Consider the following 23,990-nt stretch of genomic DNA (forward strand, 5'->3'; position numbering starts at 1 on the left):
AAAAATTAAAAAAACGTAACTGTTATGATAACATTCTGAGTTATTTATCTGGGCTAAGGTATTAGTTGGTTGATTACAAGATACGTATCTATGCAAGACTAAGAACGATATATTAACATGACTTTAATATGCAAATCACCAATTCTCGTGACAACCACAGTTCGATATAAAGTCAATGGAGTGGAGCTGAATGTCCCTGAGCTCTATTTTTATATAGGTGTAGTTTGGCGTTTGTAGGTGGCATGAGGCCAATGATCATTGATAATGTTTAGAAAGAGTTATAGCCTATTCAAACAAAAAATATTCATACAGGTGTGTTCAGGTCAGGGATATTCTTTGTATCGGAAAAAAAAAAGATGGATCAACTTGGGGTTACAAGGGCCATCCAGAAAGAGACTTGCAAAAATTTATACCTCAAGCGTGGTAGGAGAGAAACCATGAACACGAGGGTCAGTGTCAAAATACGACCACTTATTCCAGGCAACATTACGCAACATAACCAAGAAGGATCTCCGTCTGGAAACGAGGTCAATAGATTATGCGTTCACCAAGTTAAGGCTTCTAATTTTACTGTAGCTCTGTGGGTACATCCTGCGTGAGTAGACGTTTTGTCTCACTTGGCTCTGAGCTTTCCGAGTAAAACGTTTTAATGCAACTGAGTTCATGATACACATCAGTAATATCTACTGTCTGTTCTACGTTTTTTTTGCATCTTCACGAAACAGTAGTAAAAAAGGTTTTGTTACACGTGGTTAAAATTTTTAATCCCACTAATGTTGATGCCATTATCACATAGATTAGCGATTTACATTATAGGTAAACTAAACACATAACTATGGTATAAAATGTGTGTGTGGAGTCGACTGTACCAAACGTAGAGCTCGTGATAAACAACAAAAAATAAATAGAAGCAAGGCTGAACTCTAAGGGTCGGAAATGCAGAGAGGCATTATCACTAGCAGTTATGTGAATTGTGTAGAAGGAAGAACGAGTTTAGTATTTTAGATGTGACAGACAGACATTTTAAATTTGTTGTAAAACTCGTGTTTCTGCTAACTGTTGGTTTCAAACTAAACGAAAGAATATAATTACCTGAAGATTTTCTATTGTTCTCAAAGTAGCCTAACTACTTTTGTTTTTGCTGGCATTGGACAACAAGAACGTAACAGGCTTAACGTGTTCTGGTTTTCTTGTATGCTTGTTGTGTTGTAGCCTCGCCAATACGATTCATAGTAGACTTGTTAACTTTTTATTTATTTGTTAGCCAGAATTAACACTCACTAAATGCATTGACATTCCCGAAACATGAGTTTAGCATACATATGAAACAACGTCGAAACCAGAGACAATATCAGGCTATTCCTGGTACGCTGGGAATACGAAAAGTCTAATATGTATTTTCAACGCCAAAACAACTTTGTTTTATTGTTGCGTGGTTTGTGCACTAACCTCGGTGGATTTGTCTTTATGATGTCTCTCCTCGGCTTTTACTGATCCCTACTTGAAATATACAGTACTACGTAAAAGTGTTAGGACAATGTCAAAAGTTAGACTTCAGACCACTTTCAAAGAACGATAAATCGTAAATCACGGGTAAAACATCAAAATGTTATTAACCTTTATATTTAGTACAACAGGAACTCAGTGGAAATTCCTGAGTTCAGCAAACAGTTAATATTTTGTCTGTTCTCCTTTTGCTTTGATAACTACACACAGTCTTTCAGGCATTGTTGCAACACATTTAATCAACGCCCTCTACATTCCGACACTCAGTTACACAACCCCTTTCAAACATGTGGTCAGCATCCAGTCAGTTACCTCTTTCTTTGTGAACCTGACGATGACCGAAGAAGGTCGAAACGTTGTTCGCTCCTCTACGTAAAACTATTTTCTCAACCCAAACGAGCCGTTTTTACATATATATATATATATAATTCCCATAAAGTTTATTTGGAATGGAGATTTTGTTTTGTCAAATTTTTGATTTATCAAATCCTAGATTAGCCCAATTGGGTTGAAATCGGGATTCTGCGGGAACCATTGTGTTATTTGAATGATTCCAGCAGCTTCTTTCTTAGCTAAGTAATTTATGCAAAGGTTGAATGAGTGTTTGGGACCATTATCTTCTTAGTAGTAGAATCCTTTACTGAGTATATCATGACGGATGGTGCTTGCATTGGCCCATTCCCTCTATTTTGCAAATTCTCCCTATCGCCTCATCAGAAAAACACCCCCAAAACATCACATTGCCTACCCATGTGTCACAATAGGTGCTATGTATTAAAGTAAGTATCTTTCACTTTTCTACCGCCGAACGTATAATCTACGCTTTGAACCGGATATTTCAAATTTGGACTAATTCGTCCATAACACAATTTTCCAACAACCAACACTTCAGTTTTTGAACTTTTTTAGCAAATTTCAGCCTCTTGGTAATATCTGGAAAATGGGGTAAAGGTTTTTAACTGCTAAACGATCAAATACTCCATTCTTGTTGAACGGTCTTTATACTATAGATCTGGACACTTTTCTGTCATTTGGTTTATACTATAGATCTGGACACTTTTCTGTCATTTGGTACATGGCCGCTTATCTCACGCTTGAGAACGGTGGCAGTCTTTCTCCTGTCCCGAAAGCTGCATAAACAAAAATAATTAACATCAGTATCATAGGATTAAATGTTCTGCTTCTTTCTTCCATATTTTCAAATTTATCTGTCTCGGTATCACAATCTAAGGTATACTCGACAATGTTTGGGGAGTTTTCCAAGTCTGCAGCAATTTGTTGGAGAGTTCAACTAACATCACGAAAGCTATTATGCGAACTCTGCTCTACTGACAATTATTTACACAGAATTTAATACAGAGTGTTAACACTGTTTTTATCACGGGTTTATTCGTAGAGTGCTATTAAACCGATTTATTGTAACATATACCTGTACCATATTCTAACTTCTTTATATATAGTTAAGGCTCTAAAGTTTATCAATATGTTCGTTCAAGCAGAACCCTAATGGTATGATACAACTATATGGGAATTCTAAAGAATGATAAGTATTCTCTCCGTGGTTTATTCAATTGTCAACACGAATTGGTGAAGTGCTAACATAGTGTTGAAATTTACATTATTTAATGGTATGAAAGAATTAGCCCCATCAAGTGGAAAGAATGATAAAATATTCTCTTGTCCTAACACTTTTGCACGGTACTGTATACTTACTGGGAAACCTCCAGTCGTCCCTAATTTTTAAATGATAGATTAGAAGGAAATGAATTACTTATAAAACACCCACTGCTATATCTTTGTTACTTTTAAAGTGCATACGTAGCTGTAAAGTAAGGAATGCGATTTGAGAAGGTGAGACACGAACTATAAATTCTCGGATTCATTGTACAACTGATAAACCACTCCCGGACAAAGTGAAGTTTTAAGTCTTTTAATCATAACTTTCATTGCTTCATTACACATGCTTCCTTCTATACAAACTTGTTGGAAACGTAATATAATGTTAAACACAATATTGCAGTCTGAAATGTGTTGATTGAGACTCCATTACAGACTCTCTAGTCATTGTAAACGATTCGGAATCTACACCAGGATCAAATAGAAACAAAAGAGGCTCAAAAACAAATAAAACCGAGTACCACTTAGATGATACTTCATGACAAGTATGGAATTATGTTTTTATGTTCTCGAGTCATGCTACATGCTCTAAATCATTTGTAATACCTAATGTGGTTCACTGGGAAAACTTCATCAAGACTTCAGATCAAAGACTATTCATCCATTCTGTGACTAAAGTTTAATAACTAGGGGGAACGTTTCCGGCCACTCTGTATGTTGAATCAGCGGGACAAACGACGTTACGTTATTTGTGTTCAGATATGCTCATCACCTACCTTAAATGAATTTCGAAACTAACAGCCAGTGTTAGAATTCAGTCAAATATTACGAAGGTCGGAAAAAGATACTTTTCTGAAAAGAGCGGGTCAAGCAGCGAAATATCACACCCAACTGTAACATTCAAAATATAATGTTACATCAACTATAACATTCGAAATACAGTATGTCTACACCTAAAAGCAACATTGAAAAACATTACGTATACAATTTCATATAACAAAATGAGGTGAAAATTTCATCTATGAAAAAAATCACATAGTGGGGGTTGACTTTAACAAGCCTTAGAACAACTGTCTGTTCTTTGCAGGGTCAGCCCATATCAACAGGTTCACAAAACTGTTATCTGATAAGGAATGGCTGCATAAACAAACCTTATATTTATTTTAATAGTAACTAATGAGACGAATGTCTTTAATTCTCACTCTTTGTTCGACGTTATTACAGTTCAAGTTGGTAAAAACACTTAATTTGTAGTTTATAATGGAGGAATTTAACTATTTTATTAGTGAAGTTATTTAAAAAACAACAACGACCTTTACTGTCCAAAGAATACTAAAAATAACCAACATTTCGCCATTTTGGCTTCTTTCGGGCTAGTAGTATAAGAACTGTTAATGTATTACTAGCACTGATTAAGCCACAGTGGCAAAACGTTGGCTGAAATTAAAAAAAAAAAATGTTATTATTATCTAGAAAGCAAAGGTCGACTTTAACAGTTTTACTACCAAAAATCCTACTTTTATACTGTTACGACGCCATCTGCAAGACTAATTCGTTATTCTTAAGGTTAAGTGTTCCTATGCCACATGCAAACCGTTTTACTAGCTACTCCTAAATTTGTACAAAAGAAAAGAACATTTTAGTAATTTTCTTTCTTTAAAGGCTAAAGTTACAAAATTAAAGTACTCTTTCCTTGTGTACAATGACCTTATGACTAGTGTGTTGGATTGTGAAGTCATTCAACGCCCCCTGCACTTTTGGCTGAGAGTGTTGAAAAAGTGACAAACAATCACATTATAACCAAGGATCCCACTGGCTACATTCCCTCTACTCAAGAGTTGAAAATTAGGGGTGACTACAACTGAATCACATGTGTCAAAAATTCCATTTTCTTTTGTACACATTCACATGCAGTTGTTGTAAACAGTTTTAGATCAAGTGTGCGATCCGTCCACTATAGTATGGAGCTTTTATAAGCAACGATAGTGAATCAGTCGTGCACTTGGGGGCGTATCATTTAAGTAAGCAATTATGTTTCTTCATCGAGAGATTTTGTCATATTGAGCTTTGCGAATGAAGGATAAAATTTAAGAATTAGAAGACTGTTCTTCATTCATCAAGCGAATCCTGAACATTAGCAATTAATATACCCTTTGCGCCCTTAAATCCATAAACAAACAACCTAATTTTAAGCTAAAGTTTAGAAATAGATCAGGCTTAGCTAATGTTTTCGCCTCACTTATAATTATTTACATTTGAAAAAGGATGACGTGCCTTTCGAAAGCGCTCAGTTTGCAGAGCATCTTGTATCTCGTAGTTATAAAACTGTTTTTTCCTCAAATGCAAAAAGTGTGTTCTTAAAAAGCACATTTTTAACCATACGCGATGTTTATTTCAAAATACAACAAACAAACAACTTTAAAACAAAAATTCTATCGAGTTTCGAAAAACAAACAATCATTAAAAGGGAAGGAATGTTAATTATTTAAATAAAGACCTACACCACCAGCAATATATCTCTTCAAAAGTTTAACTGGGATAGTCATCTCATATATACTGCAGTGACGCCACCTATGCGGAATTTTCAACTTAACTGTTATTAAAACGTCGAGAAATTGCAAATATTATATTCGCTATTTTAAATAGTTTTAAAAAGATTATACTGCATGCTTAGATATGTCATCAGGAAGAAGCTGTTTTTTCTTCCTTCTACAGTTCTAACGTCGCCTACTATAAGATCAAACAGGAAATAAGCTATCTTCTTGGTTAACGGATTACAACAGAAAATTATAACTCAGAGTTAATTCTGGTATCGTGTTCTATCATTGGGTGAGTTATTTTGAATTATTTAGTGAAAATAATGCGGGATCCAGCGCATGTAACAATAACAAATTAGTTTGTCTATTATTTCAAATTCAACGTTTGCTACATTCACTTTTATCTGTAGTTCTAAACAGATACAAAACCTTTCAACAAATACTATTGTAACTATTGTAGGCCTAATACACTAGTAACGTTTAAGAGAAATGTCCTTGATTAATGGTAAGTACGCCTCATTCGCAAACGACGAAGTTACTTACAATTTACAGAATTTCTTCGCTAATTGCTCAAGTAGCTGGTCTGTTTGTTTTTTGTTTTTTGAATTTCGCACAAAGCTACTCCAGGGCTATCTGCGCTAGCCGTCCCTAATTTAACACTGTAAGACTAGAGGGAAGGCAGCTAGTCATCACCACCCACCGCCAACTCTTGGGCTACTCTTTTACTAACGAATAGTGCGATTGATCGTCATTCGAGGATACTGTGGAAAACGTGTCGAGGTTTGTGGAATACACTGAGCAGCTGCCTGGATAATACAGTCAATCACTGCTGCCACACAGTCGTCTCTTAATGATTACAAACGATGGCAAGATCAAGTTCTGAGAAGGAAGTGAAAGAGAGCCAGTTGAGTTGGTCAAAATTCTACTGGACATGCGGGTCGGGTGGCATCGACAACAGTCAGTCTCTCTCAAAATGATAGAATAATTATCACTGCCCCGTGAAAAGTGAAGGGGAGCAGACTGAAAGATTAATAGCAGTAAAATACTGACTAGGGACATGAAAGTATATATAAATGCCAATAATGAAGAGAGAAAGTTTGTGATCTGAGAGCATACACTCTACAGAGCGATCCTTCCCATCAATAGCAGCACCACCCTATTAAAATCCCCAGGATTAAAAAGAGAGATAACAACTGTTCAATAAGAGCATCAAGGTCTAATTGATCATAGGTCTCTCCAGGAGATGGGTAGAAAGTACAAACAGTGATGGTGCGACCAAAGGAACACGAATGTCTACGCCTCCAAGAGTATGTTGAGTGGCAAAGGCAGGGCAGGCACATGTTGATTAATCAGCAGTGCCACCACTCCATGCATTCATTCATCACACAACCTGTCATTTCTATACAGAGAAAACTGTCGAAGGATCACTGTATCAGCAAGTTTCAGAAATGTTTCCTGTAAGGAAAGACACACAGGATGGTAGGAATCAATCAGCGTTTTGATATAATTTGAATCAGAATAGACACCTCGACAGTTCCACTGTATCAATGTAGCCATTTTTATTTACATGGAGAATGCTTGATAAGAGAGCCCTCTGTTTTCGACCACATATTTTTTCTTTATTTCTTTTATTTGAGGGAGGTCTGTAGACCTCCATGGATGCCGTCCTGGGTCGAATGGGCAGGTCTATGTCATTAAAAGAAGATTTTAGAGACTGAGGACATGAACGAATAATCCCTCTGCATCTCGGGGCAAGAGAATAAGTTTTACCCGAAAAAACAGCAAAATCTGAAACCAAAAAGTGGATCCAGGGATCTGCTGGAAGGAATGATAGGGGCAGAGAGAGGTGTTGACACATCAACTTTATTAACCATGGAAGGCAAAAGACGTTTCACGTGGTTTAAAAATGATTCATTTGGAGGCATGGAGAGATCTGTTTGGACTCCAACTGTAGCACTGAAACAGAATGCAGCAGCATACTTCCGAGATGAAGTGGGAAACAGTAACTTTCGAGCCTAGGAGTAAGAAATGTTGTGAACCATTTTCAAATGCTGTATATCTTTTTCTTCCACTCATCTAGGGCATGAACGAAAGTAAGATGGGTGAGAACCATTACAATTAATATAATAAGGGTTCATTTTGCATTCACAGGTATCATGCTCCTTGCCACCACAACGAGTACAAGTCAAGTAATCATGACATGGTGTTTTTGAGTGACCAAACAGCTTAAACTGGGAACATCCGAGAGGGTTCAGAATATATAGCCATACTTTGCAATTTAGATAACCTGCCTTGATGATGGCAAATGGATGTGGTGATGTGAACTTCCAAATTAGGACATTGGTCGGCATCATAATTTCATATTTGCAACTGAAGATACGCCTTACTGCAAAAACCAGCAAGGATCTCTGACTCAGGAATGTTTTAAAAACCCTTTCAACAATAACATCTCGTGATGAATTCAAAGTAGCATGTGGAGCAACCTCAGTGGGTATTCCCCAATGGCCTTTGAATGCAAGAAGAGTTCGCTATATTTTGGAGTGGATGTTTCCAAAAGAAAGCTTTTTGAGTGACTTAGGAGAGCCAGTAAGTCCCTCTATTCCCTTCTGAATAAAAAAGGGAGACATTTGCCCGAAAGATTTGTCTGATAAAGAATGTAATATCAGAAAATGAGGTACAGTTGTAGAAGAAGTTAAAGATTGCTGTTCAGAATCTTCAAGACATGGTCGTTTACTGATGATATTTATTTGGGGAATATATAATAAAGAAGGAGTATTTCGGTGCCTGCTGACTCCACCCACCATGGAGCTCTACAAGGGGACGCACTACAATACCAAACACTGCAGCAACGCCAGGGTTTCGTGAGCACTATACCAAAACACCAGCATCAGACACAATGTCCACAGCACCCACTGACAACTTCCAGCACTGGTTCTTGGTTGACCCTAGCCCAAATGGATCAGCCAACAGACCCTGAGGGGCCACCCCAAGGCCGCCATCTACAATAATTCAAGACCAAAGTGGTGTGTTAGGTTTGTACCCCTCAACCACTAGGATCCTCTCCTCCCCTTCACAGGTCGGTACGCACGACAAACACGTGGGTGGATGTTTAGATCCTAGAGAAGGTAAACTGAAAAAATAGAACCTTCTCTGGAAGGTCCTCTCACCACATACAGGGATGCACACCAAGGGGCCCGTGGTGAGAGAGTACAGACAGCCCATTGTTTAACTTTGTGCTTAATTATAAACAAACAAAGTAATTTCTCCAAATTCCACGAAATGCCTAGGTCGTTACATCATCACGAACTCTTTCAGTATTCTAGACCTACTTTTATTAAATTTCTACATTTATCATAATAATCATGATTAGCAGCTTTCTCTAGTAAACAGTTAAATTATAACATTAAAATACAGCTTACAACGTAACTATATATGAATACTATTCACAGTAATTAAACAATGTTAAGCTAAATTACATTCAAGTCTTGTGAAAACTAATTAAATATTGTTAAGCTAAATCAATGCATTATTAAAATTAATTAATTCTGTTGAAATCCGAATACTGTATTACTAAAACAGATCAAATATTATTAAATTAAACTAAAACTGATCATTGTTCTAAGTAATTAAACAGCGTAAAGCTAGCAATACACCTAATATTTTTAAAGCATATACATATTTTGAAACTAAGCTAAACCCAGTATTATTAAAACTAATTCAATATTGTTAAGTTAAACTATGGATATTCTTACATCCAGCCTATTAGTAAATAATAACGAATTTAGGGGACTGATTGGGTTACAGAGGAGTATTACAGTTTCCGCTATTCAAATTAGAACCATAATGTATTCCAGTAAAAGATTGTATCTGTTAATTACAAAAAATCACTCTTAAAAAATCGTATCTTATTAATAATTATAATCAGCCACGAAGATGTGGAGTTTTAGAAGGTTGGCTGGACTGTGTTATCCTTGTGCAAACTAGTAGAAGTGTTCATATTCAAACAAGTAATACATTTAGTCACACTACAGTGTCAAGTAAGTTTTGTTAGCCTTCTTTGACCATATACACCGACAAAACTTTACAAAATCTCGGAGAAAACGGCATGATAGGGATATTGAGCTGGACTGTGTATCGCGCACATTTACGACCATTATCGGGTGTTGCGTGGAATTCTGGTAAAGCTTTTACTCTCTCATCGCATAGAAATTAATGTTACTTGGGTCACATTAAAGGCAATTCAGAATCTAAATATCGAAAATACTTCAAATCTCTATTCAGATTTTAAAATCTAGAAAATGAAAAAGTTTTATTTGAGAATCAACCGACCAAACATTCTCTGTGACTCATAGTCTAGGCGTTAAAATTGATTATAAAGTACATTATAATACTGTAACCTACCACCAAATAAAACAAAACAGAAAAACAACGTATTATCCATCTGTGCTTTTACATGTTTCGTATTTTGTTTTATTTTCAGATATTTGCGCAAAGTTACCAAAGAGCTATATGCGCTAGCCATCACTTATTTTGAACTGAATAGAGGGAAGACAGCTGGTCAACAGCACCCATTGCCAGTTCTTAGGTTGCTGTAGTTGAATGAAAGGATTTGATTATCATTTTTATAACAAATCAACAGCTTCAAAGTCTGACAAGCTAATCTGTGGCGCACGCCCGACCATCTGTAAATAAATACATGAAAAAGATTATTCGTGAATTTTAATCACACTAGTCACAGTTAAAAATTAACCCATTCTAGAAATAAAAACGTTTTATGAAGAATTATTCACAAAAAAGTCAAATGAAATACCAAGTGAAATTTATATACGACATTTTTTAGTGATTCTAAAACGAGATTACTGGTTGAGAGGCGCTTGCGAAGTGCAATACACGTCACTTAGTATTTTGATAATATTGCAAACTAGTGAAAGTGTATTTTAATAAAAAAAAGTATACATTATTATATCTTAACCACACTATATCTACGATATCCATTGCCAACGAGGGTTTTCGCATAATAACACGATTCATCAGAGCCGGGAGGTATACGACAGTCCTATTGGTAGTGTAGGTGGCGTATGTAGATATCAGCAGTCTTCATGTACAACAACTGTTTTATAGTATGAGCCAGATTAAACAAGTGAATTACAATTATTATAAATATTAGTTAAGTAAGCTACAAATCAGGTTTTTAGAGTAAGAACTGATAACACGACATTTTTTTATTTTATGTTATTTGTAGGTTTAAAAAAATTAATTTGGAGGCAAATACACCTTGAAGCTTTGTAACATGACTTCTCAAAAGACTTAAAAACACGTCTGCTTACGTTAGGTATGTATATGTATTAGTGACACATTTTATTTTACCACAGTAACATGACAATTTACTAAATAAACTTCAAGAGATGATGAATGTTGTTGGTTTTGACAGCGAGCATATTTCTGGACCACAGGACTAGCAGGTAATACGTTTGGTGTCGTTGTTTACTTAAGAAATAAAAAAATTACAACATTATACACGACTTCAGACGATCTTTAACAATCTGAAATATTACCACGAATATATTGATAGATCTTTTCTCATAAAAGGTGAATTCATAAAGTCCTTTTACAACGAAACATAACAACAACAACAAACTTAAATACTGCAGTTTGTCTAGCTGTTACGAAAAAATGTCGGGCGCATTCACCAAACGAGTCATCAATGCCATCTATTAAGTTGAGATCATTGTTTTTATTGACTACATAGAGCACGATCTGGCTTAGGTTTCATTTTTACTTTGTATGACAACTCAAACTTCGTATCAACACATCAGAAAAAAGCTGATGACAGTGTGAAGTGGTAAGAAAGACCACACATACAAATCAAAAATACATTTTTGTCTCAAATATAATAATAAAAATAGAAAATAGTGTTAGCTCACAAAATAACAAGAAATCTGGAATACATCAAACTTTATTATAATTTGTCTGACATTTCACCATAACGTGAATGTGTAGAAGACGTTACAAGAAGAACATATTATATTTTTGACTGTATATTAAATTATTATTTTGTAGTTTGACCTCCTTTATATGTAAAATAATTTGCTAATTATATCTTCTAGGTAGAGTGGTGTTTCCACCACCGCTACGAACAGTACGAGTTTACAGTGGAGCACCTCCTAGTGTGTATGTGACAACTCTCCATGCATACGACTTGGTTTACCCTCGAAAACGGGTTACTTTTAACTTACTAGCTGTTCGAGATTACTTATTTTTCCACTTGAACCCCATTTCCGGAAATCTTACAACAGCCAGAAACATTAACAGAAGAGTGGGGCAGATGTACTTTGTGAGTGTTTTGTATTGACAAAGTTACATTGTTTACTGAGATTAACTTATTGTGATGTGGCTTAATAACTTTATGTCTTTCATTATCATAAAAAGCTCTTTTATGAAAAATATTATTATCTTATTCATTATAATGGGATATTTTATAAACAAGGTTTTTCATTATTAATTAAAAAGAGCTACTTTATAAACATTATTGTTTTTATCATTATATGAGATTCCTTTATGAATATTATTTACTTCACTGTTATAAGGTATATTACCATATTGTTTATTATCATTATTTTTAATTTAGTGGAACATGTTTACTGTAAAATATGTCTTAAACTAACTTAGTTTTATTTGATTAGATTTCTGGTAAATTAAATCACACTAGAGTCCAAACTTTATATATTACATACTTAAGTTAACTTTGCTGATAAATGGCTGATTTTCGCTTTGTTCATCATTGTTGGCCTGGCATGGCCTAGCGCGTAAGGCGTGTGCTTCGTAATCTGAGGGTCGCGGGTTCGCGCCCGAGTCGCGCCAAACATGCTCGCCCTCCCAGCCGTGGGGGCGTTATAATGTGACGGTCAATCCCACTATTATTCGTTGGTAAAAGAGTACCCCAAGAGTTGGCGGTGGGTGGTGATGACTAGCTGCCTTCCCTCTAGTCTTACACTTCAAAATTAGGGACGGCTAGCACAGATAGCCCTCGAGTAGCTTTGTGCGAAATTAAAAAAAAAACAATCATCATTCTTGTTATGTTTACTTCTAGGTACTTCACATTGTGTCATCCTTGTTGTTGTATTTACCTAATAAAAATAGTTGAGGTAATATGTGCCAGTTTTGTGGTTGTCTTTGCTTGCAGGTAATGGTTGTTGCTGTCAGTCAAGGAGTAGTTGAAGTTAGCCCTGTACATATCGTAGTCTCCGAGTTCAACAAATATCCACCAACATTCGAAAGGAATTTGTACTACAAGGAGCTTCACGTTAATTTCCCTGTGAATAAGTCCTTGCTAAGAGTTCGTGCTCATGATGCTGACCCTTTAACCTACAATTCCGAAATTTTCTATGTACTCGGAAAAGACGCACCAGGCCAACTTTTCGAACTCGGACCAGTTACTGGCCTGTTAACCTTAAGAGGACGTTTAAATCAGTCCATGGATGTTCTTTCGTTTGATGTGCTTGCCGAAGATAGTGGGTCCCCTTTAAGACGAACAAGTGCTCAAGTTAAAGTTGTGTTAAAGACAATATCCGGTAAATCAATTTTTATTATTTACATGCTTTAATATTGAAATTATTCAAATATGTTTTTAAATTTATTTATTCCAATTAGACTTTTATAATAATTTTTCTTATACATATTCCTCAAAGTTTACAGTCTGATTTTGGATAAAATGAGATGCTAAAACAGTTAAAAACGATAATTATTGCTATTTGTAGTTTAGCCATTGAAATGCTAAGTTGTAGTCTTTTTTTATTTGAGAAAAAACTGAGACACAACTGGATTCAAACACATAACTTTGCCATTTGTACCGTGTTAAGTAATACGGATAAGTTAATTTTCTGTTAGATATTATGTTTGAAAGTCAATTTCATAGCTTAAAATTATTAAAAACTTAACAGTAAAACACGCTTGTTTTTAGTTTTATATTTTACATATTTAAACAGTGGCTTTCCTGCAATACTACAAAGTGCTAGGAAAGTTATTCGTGATGGCGAGAAACCCATTAATGTAAAAATGTATCCTCAAAACGGCTGGTATGGGTATCAGCACTTTAATTAAAATAAAGCTGTTCTGTACTTTATTTTAAAGTGCTAATACTCATACCACCCATCTTGAGAATGCATTGGTAGGAAAGTTAGTTTTTTGCTTTGTCGGAATTGTTATCACAACCGCAATTGTGGTATTGCCAACTTTCACATTTTCAGAAATGAAAAATTTTGAAAACTTTTCTTACAACTAGAAATTTTACTATACCAATAAAGACAAAACACTCACAATTCATATAAAATTAGCAAAAACAAAAAGAAGAACCAAGGTTAAAGTACATGAATTAAATTTCATTAAGAAAACACTTAAGTACTTAAACAATGCCATTATCAGAGGTACGATGGCAAACTGAAGTTTACCAAATGCGTTAGGCCTGTGTTACTGAAGTTTAGTTTCATTTGTTTAACGTAAATTTCATTTTCTAATAATTTACATCAGTCTGAGGATTACTATTTTCTTTGTAAGTACATAAGATGTTTTATCTGCTGAAAGAAAACCAAGTATGCACTTTGATAAGACCAGTCTGTCTAAGATAAACGAAAAGTTAGAAAAAAGCCCCTTTCTTCTCTCGGATCTATACTAATTTATTAAAACGTGAGATAAAACAGTATTTCGTGGTTTTCATGCGCGTTAGGCCTAACTCTTTCCACTAAGCCTATAAGGCATAACTTTTGCCACGCTTGTATAGTATTGAGATATATGTAAAACACAAACATTTAGTTTTCAAAGTTGCTAGGACTAACTTTCTTTACTCTTATCTATTGTTAAGTTACGTGTAAGATACAAAATCTTACGTGTTTCTCATAAGCCGGATGTGAGGCCTAACTCGTCACTATTATTCATTGTTGAATTGCAAATATAATACATTGTAAATTTTAAGGCTATTAGGCTTAACTCTTGACACTTTCATATACTGTTGAGGTTTATATATTATACAAATATTCATAGCTCTCAAGATTGTTAGCCTAACTCTCGCTGTGCCATCTACTGTTGATTTACATGCGAAATACAAACAACTTTCGTGGTTTTTATAAGCCGGATGTTAGACGTAACTCTCGTCATTCAGTTACAGATACATTATTGTTATCTTATTACACTGGGCCTGGCATGGCCTAGCGCGTTAAGGCGTGCGCTTCGTAATCTGAGGGTCGCGGGTTCGCGCCCGAGTCGCGCCAAACATGCTCGCCCTCCCAGCCGTGGGGGCGTTATAATGTGACGGTCAATCCCACTATTCGTTGGTAAAAGAGTAGCCCAAGAGTTGGCGGTGGGTGGTGATGACTAGCTGCCTTCCCTCTAGTCTTACACTGCTAAATTAGGGACGGCTAGCACAGATAGCCCAGGAGTAGCTTTGTGCGAATTTCCAAAAACCAAACCAATCTTATTACAAAATTATTTTTGTTTTTTTCAGAACCTCTAGACGTCTACACGACAAACGCTACAGACTCTTCTGTATTTGTTTGTTGGAGTAAGCCGGCTTTCGGTCACGTGTCTGGTTATGTTATTAACTACAGTAAAGTTATTGACGGAAACAACGTTGGTGCCATCGTCAACATAACCTCTAATGCAACATTTACATGCAACAGGTTAGAGGGCCTAGCACCATGGACGGACTATACATTCAGGGTTTATGGATGGAATGTGAATGGAACTGGGCTTAAGAGCAACTTACATCGATTTACAACAGTACGTGACTGTAAGTGTCTGAACGAAGAAGAAGAAAACAGTAAAAAAAAAAAAAAAGAAGAAGAAGAAGCAATTTAGCTTTCTCTAATACACATACATAAGTAAATTATATTATTGTAACAGTTTTTCTCAGGGGGAGAGGGGTTCTTTTAAATTTTTCAGTAACAAGCAGGATGCAAAGTCCAATCGACTTAATGTAAACAGAAGCGTTTTATTTCTCCGAATGCAAGTTCTATGCGTTAACGTAACTTATTTCCGCTAATAGACAGTAGAAACTAATGTAACAATTTAGCTTAATTGCTGGTTTTTCACACAATACAGAATGTTGAGTAAATGAATATTTAATAATCGAAATATGAGATAACTAGCTATCAAAATATATCAAATAATATTTCACTACTTTAACTTCAATATTACTTACTAAGTATCAATGAACTCGAAACTCATGAGTCAACCTATTCTAGCGCAACGAACTTTTTATATGGCACAAATCCCTCATAAGCATTCAAGAACATTTCAATAATTAACTGACGTCCAATCAGCTTGATCAAACTTCCCTGCGGCCAAACAACAATATAAACCCCTAAAATGTCTAAATTTATAGAGTGTTTAGTACATTATATCAAAACTGTTTTGAATGTGAAATGATCAAGTCATGTGATAATCACAGCTAATATTAAAATTGAGGTGGTGTAGTATGTTTCAGAACTACATTTTAACATTGTTTGGCATTTTGTAGGAAGTGTGATGCTACTGAAAAGTGATTGCTTTTGGGAACGGTATGTATTTTCGAATGAAAAATGTTCATACATTAAAATAATAAAGATCTGTATGGATCAGGGATCCCTCAGTAGCACAGCGGTAAGTCTGCAGACTTGTAACGCAAAAACCAGGTTTTGATTTATGTGGTGGGCAGAGCACAGATAGCCCATTGTGTAACTTTGTGCTTAACTACAAACAAACAAAGCAGAATGGGATTGAGAATTGCCAAGATGGGAATATCTCTTGTATTCAAAGGCAGAAAAACAAAGAAATATGGATCAATTTGGGAAACCAGAACCATTCAGAAAGGGATCTAAAACAAGTCATATCTCTGTTGTGGCAAGCAATGTTCGGAGTCGGGTAACAGTGTGAGTATATTCGAACTCAAATGTCGGTGGTGAAAGCTGCTTGTGCGTCCCAGTATGCAAAATAGTCGAGAAGGATCCCCATTGCAAATGAGGACAACAGGGTATATGTTAACTAAGGTAAGACGTACAGCTATACCTCCTATTTAACTACCACATGCCAGGGGCGTAGATTTTTTACACCCGATGGGGGGGATGATTTTTGCAACCATTTATGTGAACTGTTCAATTTGATTACGTGAACCTGAAAGCTGTAAATATGCAGTCACAGAGTAATCTTGTTGCCACGACACTTGCATGTATACTTAGACCTACTGATTGATATTTACGAACTATCGCTTAGATCGAAAAGCTTAGAAGCACGCCTATATAAAAGATGTACATTTCGGCTACTGAAAAAGCCTACATCTAGGCCTAATTATGCAATTTGATTGGTAAGAACACGAGAATAACAAGAACAAACACACAATTTGTAGGCCTGTGATGCAATAAAACAATTCAACAGACCAAACTGCAGGGGGAATGATTGTATGCACCATACCCCCACCTAAAATGAAGGGGGATGTATACTCTCCATCTCCCCCCAGGATCTACGCCCCTGAATTGGAGAATAAAATGGGTACTTATGTTATTTAATGTGAAGATATACCAGTCAAATTGCTGAATGCAAACCTATGGATTTCCGTGCAATTTGAATGTTTAATATGGCGCTAAAAACCGTTGTTAGGCCCGGCATGGCCAAGTGTGTTAAGGCGTTCGACTCGTAATCCGAGGGTCGTGGGTTCGAATCCCGGTCGCACCAAACATGCTCGCCCTTTCAGCCGTGGGAGCGTTATAATGTGACGGTCATTCCCACTATTCGTTGGTAAAAGAGTAGCCCAAGAGTTGGCGGTGGGTAATGATGACAAGCAGCCTTCCATCTAGTCTTACACTGCTAAATTAGGGACGGCTAGCACAGATAGCCCTCGAGTAGCTTTGTGCGAAATTCAAAACAAATAAACAAAAACCATTGTCACAATACGTTAGATGGATTATAAAAACGTCGCGGGTAGGAGTGGTGTGTTGTACAGAGGATAACATTTTGCAATGAATACTACAATGCAGGGAAGCAGGATTAATGACAAGATGCACGATCGTGAAATAGTGCATGACTTTACATGGCTGAGAGTTGCGAGTCCAAATCTCCGTGTCATCAAACATGCTTCCCTTTCAGCTCCGGATGCGTTATAATGTGACGGTCGATCCCACCATTCGTTGGTAAAAGAGTTGACGGTGGATGGTGATGACTAGTCTTTCACAGCTAAATTAGGGATGATTAATATAATATGCCCCAAACTCTGTATAACAATGCATGAGGTTTATTTAATTATGAAATTATTTAGCTGCATTAATGAAGATGAAGAAAGGTGAAAACGTCTCTAATATTGCTAAAAATGGTTAAAAGATCAAAAATAGTTTAAGATGGTCATATGAAAACATCAGTTATCATCTAATACTAAGGAAAAAAAAAGTATAAAATGAATAATACCGTTTAAGAAGGGTCAGAAAATCAGTAATTATCTATTGCGAAAGAAAAAGTCTACAGTGAATAGCATTTTTGGTTTAGAAGACTAGTTAGTTAGTTATCACCATTAGATTCCATTTAGGAACATAAGGCCGCAATCGCTTGCGGATTCTTCAACAAGTATTTAAGTGAGTAGGTTGTTAGCCCACTGCACCGAGCTGTCCCTAATTTAGCAGTGTAAGACTAGAGGGAAGGCAGCTAGTCATCACCACCCACCGCCAACTCTTGGGCTAATCTTTTACCAACGAATAGTGGGATTGACCGTCACATTATAACGCCCCCACGGCTGGGAGGGCGAGCATGTTTGGCGCGACGCGGGCGCGAACTCGCGACGCTCGGATTACAAGTCGCACGCCTTACGCGCTTGGCCATGCCAGGCCTCAAAAGAACACTAATATTGTTTAAAAGGGTCATATGAAAATACTATTAATTATTCATTGTTAAAGAAAAAGTAATTATATTGTGTAAGACTAGCGAGTAAACAAGTAATATTTTTTAAGGGCATAAAGACCAGTAAAATGGTTAAAGAAAGGTGAAAATATTAGTACCGTAGTCTTTCAAATGACATATAAATTCTATTGTCAATGAAAATGATAGTGGAAAATTATAAGCAATTTCAATAAAATCTGATGAAAACATAATTATTTAATAAACGTTGTGTACATCTAGCGCTATGATAGGTAATTTCTCTCTTTTTTTTTTAAGCTAAATGATACAATTAGTCATTATAAGTTCACAGACAGATGAATAACTGGAGGATCTAAAAACAAATTGTTAATTTTACTCTTCATTATACATGATAGTTAATTATACTCGTGCTTCGCCAAGTTTGAAAAAACGTTCACATAATGACAATTGTTGTTGTAACAAATGGCGGATATAAAAGTGTTCCTATTACTACTATGTTTCTTGTGTCCAAGGTGGCTTAATGAGCTCTGGATTGAGCGAAATGTGTCATCAGCAATGGATAACGCGACCATAGTATGGTTTGAATACTATTATTAAACACTCTTCTAATTCTTAACAATCTCTAAGAAGTAGATAAAGAATTAATTGTTAAAATATATAATAGGCCTAACGTGAATGCTTTATTACAAGAATAATAAATTATCATGCTTCGTTAGACTAAAAAAAAGCGTTCACACCATAACAACTTTCTTTAAAATATTATTGTTGGAACTTTGTAGAATGGACGGCAACTGCCTGTTGTGGTGGACGAAAGGCGGAAGAATTTCGAAACGTCGTCCTTTACACTTGTGTCTCCACAACAAGCAGTTGCCGTCCATTCTACAAAGTTTCAGCATGAATACTTTGCCTAAACAATCTATCAAAGAATATTATTGCTGTTTGTAAGTATTTTCTGTATTCCATGTCGAACTATTAAAATCAATATTGTTTTAACTGTAGATTGCCTGTTGAACATATGTCAAAACGGAGACTGCTACGTAATCAATGAAGTCCCTGGGTACAGATGTGAATGTATTAATGGTTACTTTGGAGACCATTGTGATAAGTTCGACGCTTGTTCTTGGAATCCCTGCGAGAACTTTGGGACTTGCTCGTCTACTTCTAGCAATAGCTACACCTGTGAATGTCCTATCGGTTTTTCTGGCCAGGACTGCACTGTATTCAACCCTTGTGCTTTACGACCCTCCCCGTGTGAAAATGGCGCTTCTTGTCAGAGTTCTGCCAGCCACACTTACAAGTGTGATTGTGCCCCAGGTTTCTATGGCAAGATTTGTCACGATTTTAATGCTTGCTTCTCTAGCCCTTGCCTTAACGGAGCCACGTGTCACAACACTTCTAAAGAATTCATATGTCAGTGTAGCCTTGGTTACGGAGGTAGGTTTTCATTTAGTAACAGTTCATGGTTTACATAAGCTAGCGGTTGACAATGAAAATAAGCAGAAATTTTAAATTACCTAACAGAAAGTGTAGACCAGGAGCTATTTATTTTTAAACAATGATTCAACTTTCACATTAACGACTCCTATTAATATTGTTTACTGCCAGTGGGTTATACATATATAGTATCATGTTTAGTAAGTTTATGTTTTGGCTTGTTACAACCTTTACCGTAAAAAACTCACGAAAAATTATACAATGTCACTTATTTTATCTATGTTAGATATGATATTAGTGGGATGAACTTCAATATTGGTAGTATTCTCATTTATTTATTTATTTTTGTGTATGTGTGTGTGAATCTTATACTATTAACAACTTTGTAATCAACAAAGCCCTGAGTCGATAAGTAAACTGTTGTGTACATAGTTTGAAAACAAAAATTCAATGTTACTCATTGGTAATTTTCTCGTTAAAATCATCAGTGAAAGATGCAACAGCTTTAAAGAAGAGCTGTTTTATAGTGTAACTGGTTCAATATGAATGTTTAGCCATGAACATAACCCCAAATTTCTGTCTTGAATGTGCATGTTTAGCCACGAACGTAACCCTAAATATTTGGCTTTAATATAAATCTTGAGTCGTGAGTTCAACCCTAACTTTATGTCTTGGATACGCATGGCTTGAAACGAATTTAACTTTAAATTTTTTGTTTTGAATATTAATGTTTAGCCACGAACCAAGCCCTAAATTTTGGTTTTGAATACAACTGTTTAGCCACGAACTTAAGCCTAAATTTCTGGTTTGAATGTAAATCTTTAGTCATGAAAGTGAGACTACCTAAATTTATAGTTTTAATGATATTGTTAACAATCAAACAGATCGTAAATGAAATTTTAAGATCTTTCACAGATTATTCACTTCTATTCAGTGGTTGGCGATGATGATCAGTTTATCGAAACTGTGCCAGCAGTCATTTATTTCTCTTTAAAGACTGAGAGTGTAAAAGCTATGTTGTATTTGGCTGTGAGTAAAACTCGAGAATCACGTACATGGTGATCAACTTCTTTATATCCAAGGCAAACACTGTGAAGTTGACGTAAACGAGTGTGACTTTAGTCCCTGTCTCCATGGGTCAAGATGTGAAGATGGGATCAACATGTTTACTTGTTACTGTACTCTAGGTTACTATGGCGATAGGTGCGAAGTACCAGGTAGGAAATACGTCACGTATTTATAATGGTTATTTACCTAATTTGACAAAACTAGCCAGAGGAGATGTATAAGTTTTGGATGTGTTATTATCTTACTGAATTGGTCAAACAGCGTGACTAACCTGATGGAGTGAACTGGTCAAACTTCGTGACCAATCCGATGAAATGAAACCTTTTAAGACTTTTCTGCTTTTACTAGAAACTAAATAGAGAGAATTTAAAAAAATACGAGTTTAATTTTATTAGAGTATCTTAAAAACTGCTTAACAGTGATGTCAAGCAACTATAAGGCTCTTTCAAACATGATGGAAAATTGCATTCGCAATTTTCCGAGTTTGATGTAATTTATAAATTTGATTCTGTTTAGAAATATCTAAAAAAATAAATCACCAGGATACTAATAATATACAGTCATGTGAAAAAGTTAGGACACCCTATGAAAGCCTGTGTATTTTTGTAACATTTTTGAATATATAGATATTTAATCTTTAATCTCAATTTTAACAATACTGAGAGATTATAGAAATATAACTAAACAATTAAAACTGAAGAAAAGACTTTTCAAGATCTTCTGTAAATGTAATTCTACAGAAATGCATATTCTAACTGAGGAATAAGTTAGGACACCCTACCCCCTAATAGCTAGTGTTACCCTCTTTGGCTGAAATAACTGCAGTGAGACGCTTCTTGTAGCCATCTACCAGTCTCTGACATCGGTCTAAAGAAAGTTTGCCCCACTCCTCAATGCAGAATTCTGTCAGCTCTCAGATGTTTGAGGGGTTTCTTGCATTTACAGCCCGTTTCAAGTCACTCCACAGTATCTCAATGGGATTAAGATCTGGGCTTTGACTCGGCCATTCCAGGACTCTCCATTTCTTAGTTTTCAGCCAGTCCTTGTTGGATTTACTGGTATGTTGTGGGTCATTGTCGTGTTGCAGGGTCCAGTTCCGCTTCAGCTTTAATTTTCTTACAGATGGTCTCACATGATCCTCAAGCACCCTCTGATACACAGTAGAATTTATGGTGGATTCTATGATTGTGAGCTGTCCAGGTCCTCCAGCCCAAACCATGACACTTCCACCTCCATGCTTCACAGTTGGTATTAGGTTCTTTTCCTGAAACGTTGTATTTGGTTTACGCCAAACATGTCCTCTGTTCTGGTGTCCAAATAATTTAAATTGGGACTCATCTGTCCAAAGGATATTATTCCAGAAGTCCTGGTCTTTGTCTACATTCTCTCTGGCAAATTTCAGTCTGGCCTTGATGTTTCTCTTGGAGAGCAAAGGTTTCCTCCTTGTACACCTCCCATGAAAGTTACACTTGTGCAGTCTCTTTCTGATTGTAGAGACATGCACTTTCACATCAACAGTAGCCAGAGCCTGCTGTGTGTCCCGTGACGACATGTTAGGGTGTTTGGAGACCTCTTTTAGCATCTTGCGGTCTGCTCTCGGGGTGAACTTGCTTAGACGACCAGACCTGGGCATGTTGGCAGTTGTTTTGAAAGCCCTCCACTTGTTGACTATTTTCTGGACAGTGGAATGGCTGATTTCAAAATATTTTGAGATCTTTTGAAATCCCTTATCAGACTCGTTAGCTGCTACAATTTTCTTTCTGAAAGCCTCAGACAGCTCTTTTGCTCTCACCATGGTGCTCACTCTCACTTCAACACTCTCACACCAAACTAAATGTCTGAGGTTTAAATAGGGCAAGCCTCATTCAAAATGGTGAATAACGATCTTCTAATCATGTGCACCTGGTGTGTTACACCTGTGTATGAGTTGAGCCATTTTAAGCGGGAATAAATGTGGGGTGTCCTAACGTTTTTCTCAGTTAGAATATGCATTTTCGTAGAATTACATTGACAGAAGATCTTGAAAAGTCTTTTCTTCAGTTTTAATTGTTTAGCTATATTCCTATAATCTCTCAGTGTTGTTAAAATTGAGATTAAATATCTATATATCCAAAAATATTACAAAAATACACAGGCTTTCATAGGGTGTCCTAACTTTTTTCACATGACTGTATATTGTGTTTACTGTGAAAAACCTAAATAAGATTATTAATATCACGTATTAGGCTTACCATGAAACAATGTCAAATAAAACTACACATTATTTATTAGACTTATCGTGGAATACTATTAAACAGACAATTTTTTATATATGCAAAAACGGCTCGTTTATTCAAATTTATTCAAAAACCAGGCACAAAACTGAGGTCTATACTATGTAAAAACTACACTGACAAACACCACACCAACATTATTTATAAAATACAATGTGATAACTGCCACGACTTCTATATTGGAGAAACAAGTAGAAAAATGGAAACCAGATTCAAAGAACATATAAAGTCACCTTCACACGTTTTCGAACACTGCAAGTCAAATAACCACAACATAACCATAGAAAACACTCAAATACTAAATAAAGAAACAAACATAAACAAACGCAAAATTAAAGAAGTCTTACTTATATAACAACTTAAACCCAAAATAAACCAATATAAAGGAACGCCTTTATACCTATATTAATATAATAAAATAAATAAAATTATATTAGGTTGAGGAATAATTCGTGAGCGTTTTTTAAATAATTTCATTCAAGCATTACATGCAAGACTATACAATACTTCAATGCATGAACACATTACACCCAAAACATTTATTATGATACTTTATTTCATGTAATACCTAGGTATATAGTATGCATTGTTGTAAACGAAATTGCAAGAAATTAAATGCGAAAAGCAGATGGTGTCGAAAATGCTCGATTTTGTCCACTTGACATTCCACTTAATGAGCTGAAAA

General features: G+C 35.8%; 1 protein-coding gene across 2 annotated transcripts in view; it reads left to right on the forward strand.

The window, feature by feature from the left end:
* LOC143239936 (uncharacterized) overlaps positions 1-23,990 on the forward strand; it is a 52,943-nt gene that overhangs the window by 3,062 nt on the left and 25,891 nt on the right. Inside the window, exons 2-6 of one of the 2 annotated variants that reach the window (XM_076481603.1) lie at positions 11,768-11,994; positions 12,844-13,231; positions 15,157-15,441; positions 19,530-19,964; positions 21,047-21,181. In XM_076481603.1, the coding sequence (XP_076337718.1) occupies positions 11,768-11,994; positions 12,844-13,231; positions 15,157-15,441; positions 19,530-19,964; positions 21,047-21,181 (1,470 nt within the window). The remainder of the gene's footprint in view (positions 1-11,767; positions 11,995-12,843; positions 13,232-15,156; positions 15,442-19,529; positions 19,965-21,046; positions 21,182-23,990) is intronic. The other variant, XM_076481604.1, reaches the window with a different exon arrangement.

Source organism: Tachypleus tridentatus, chromosome 13 (assembly GCF_004210375.1).
Source record: "Tachypleus tridentatus isolate NWPU-2018 chromosome 13, ASM421037v1, whole genome shotgun sequence".
In the NCBI taxonomy this organism is placed as follows: Eukaryota; Metazoa; Arthropoda; class Merostomata; order Xiphosura; family Limulidae; genus Tachypleus; species Tachypleus tridentatus.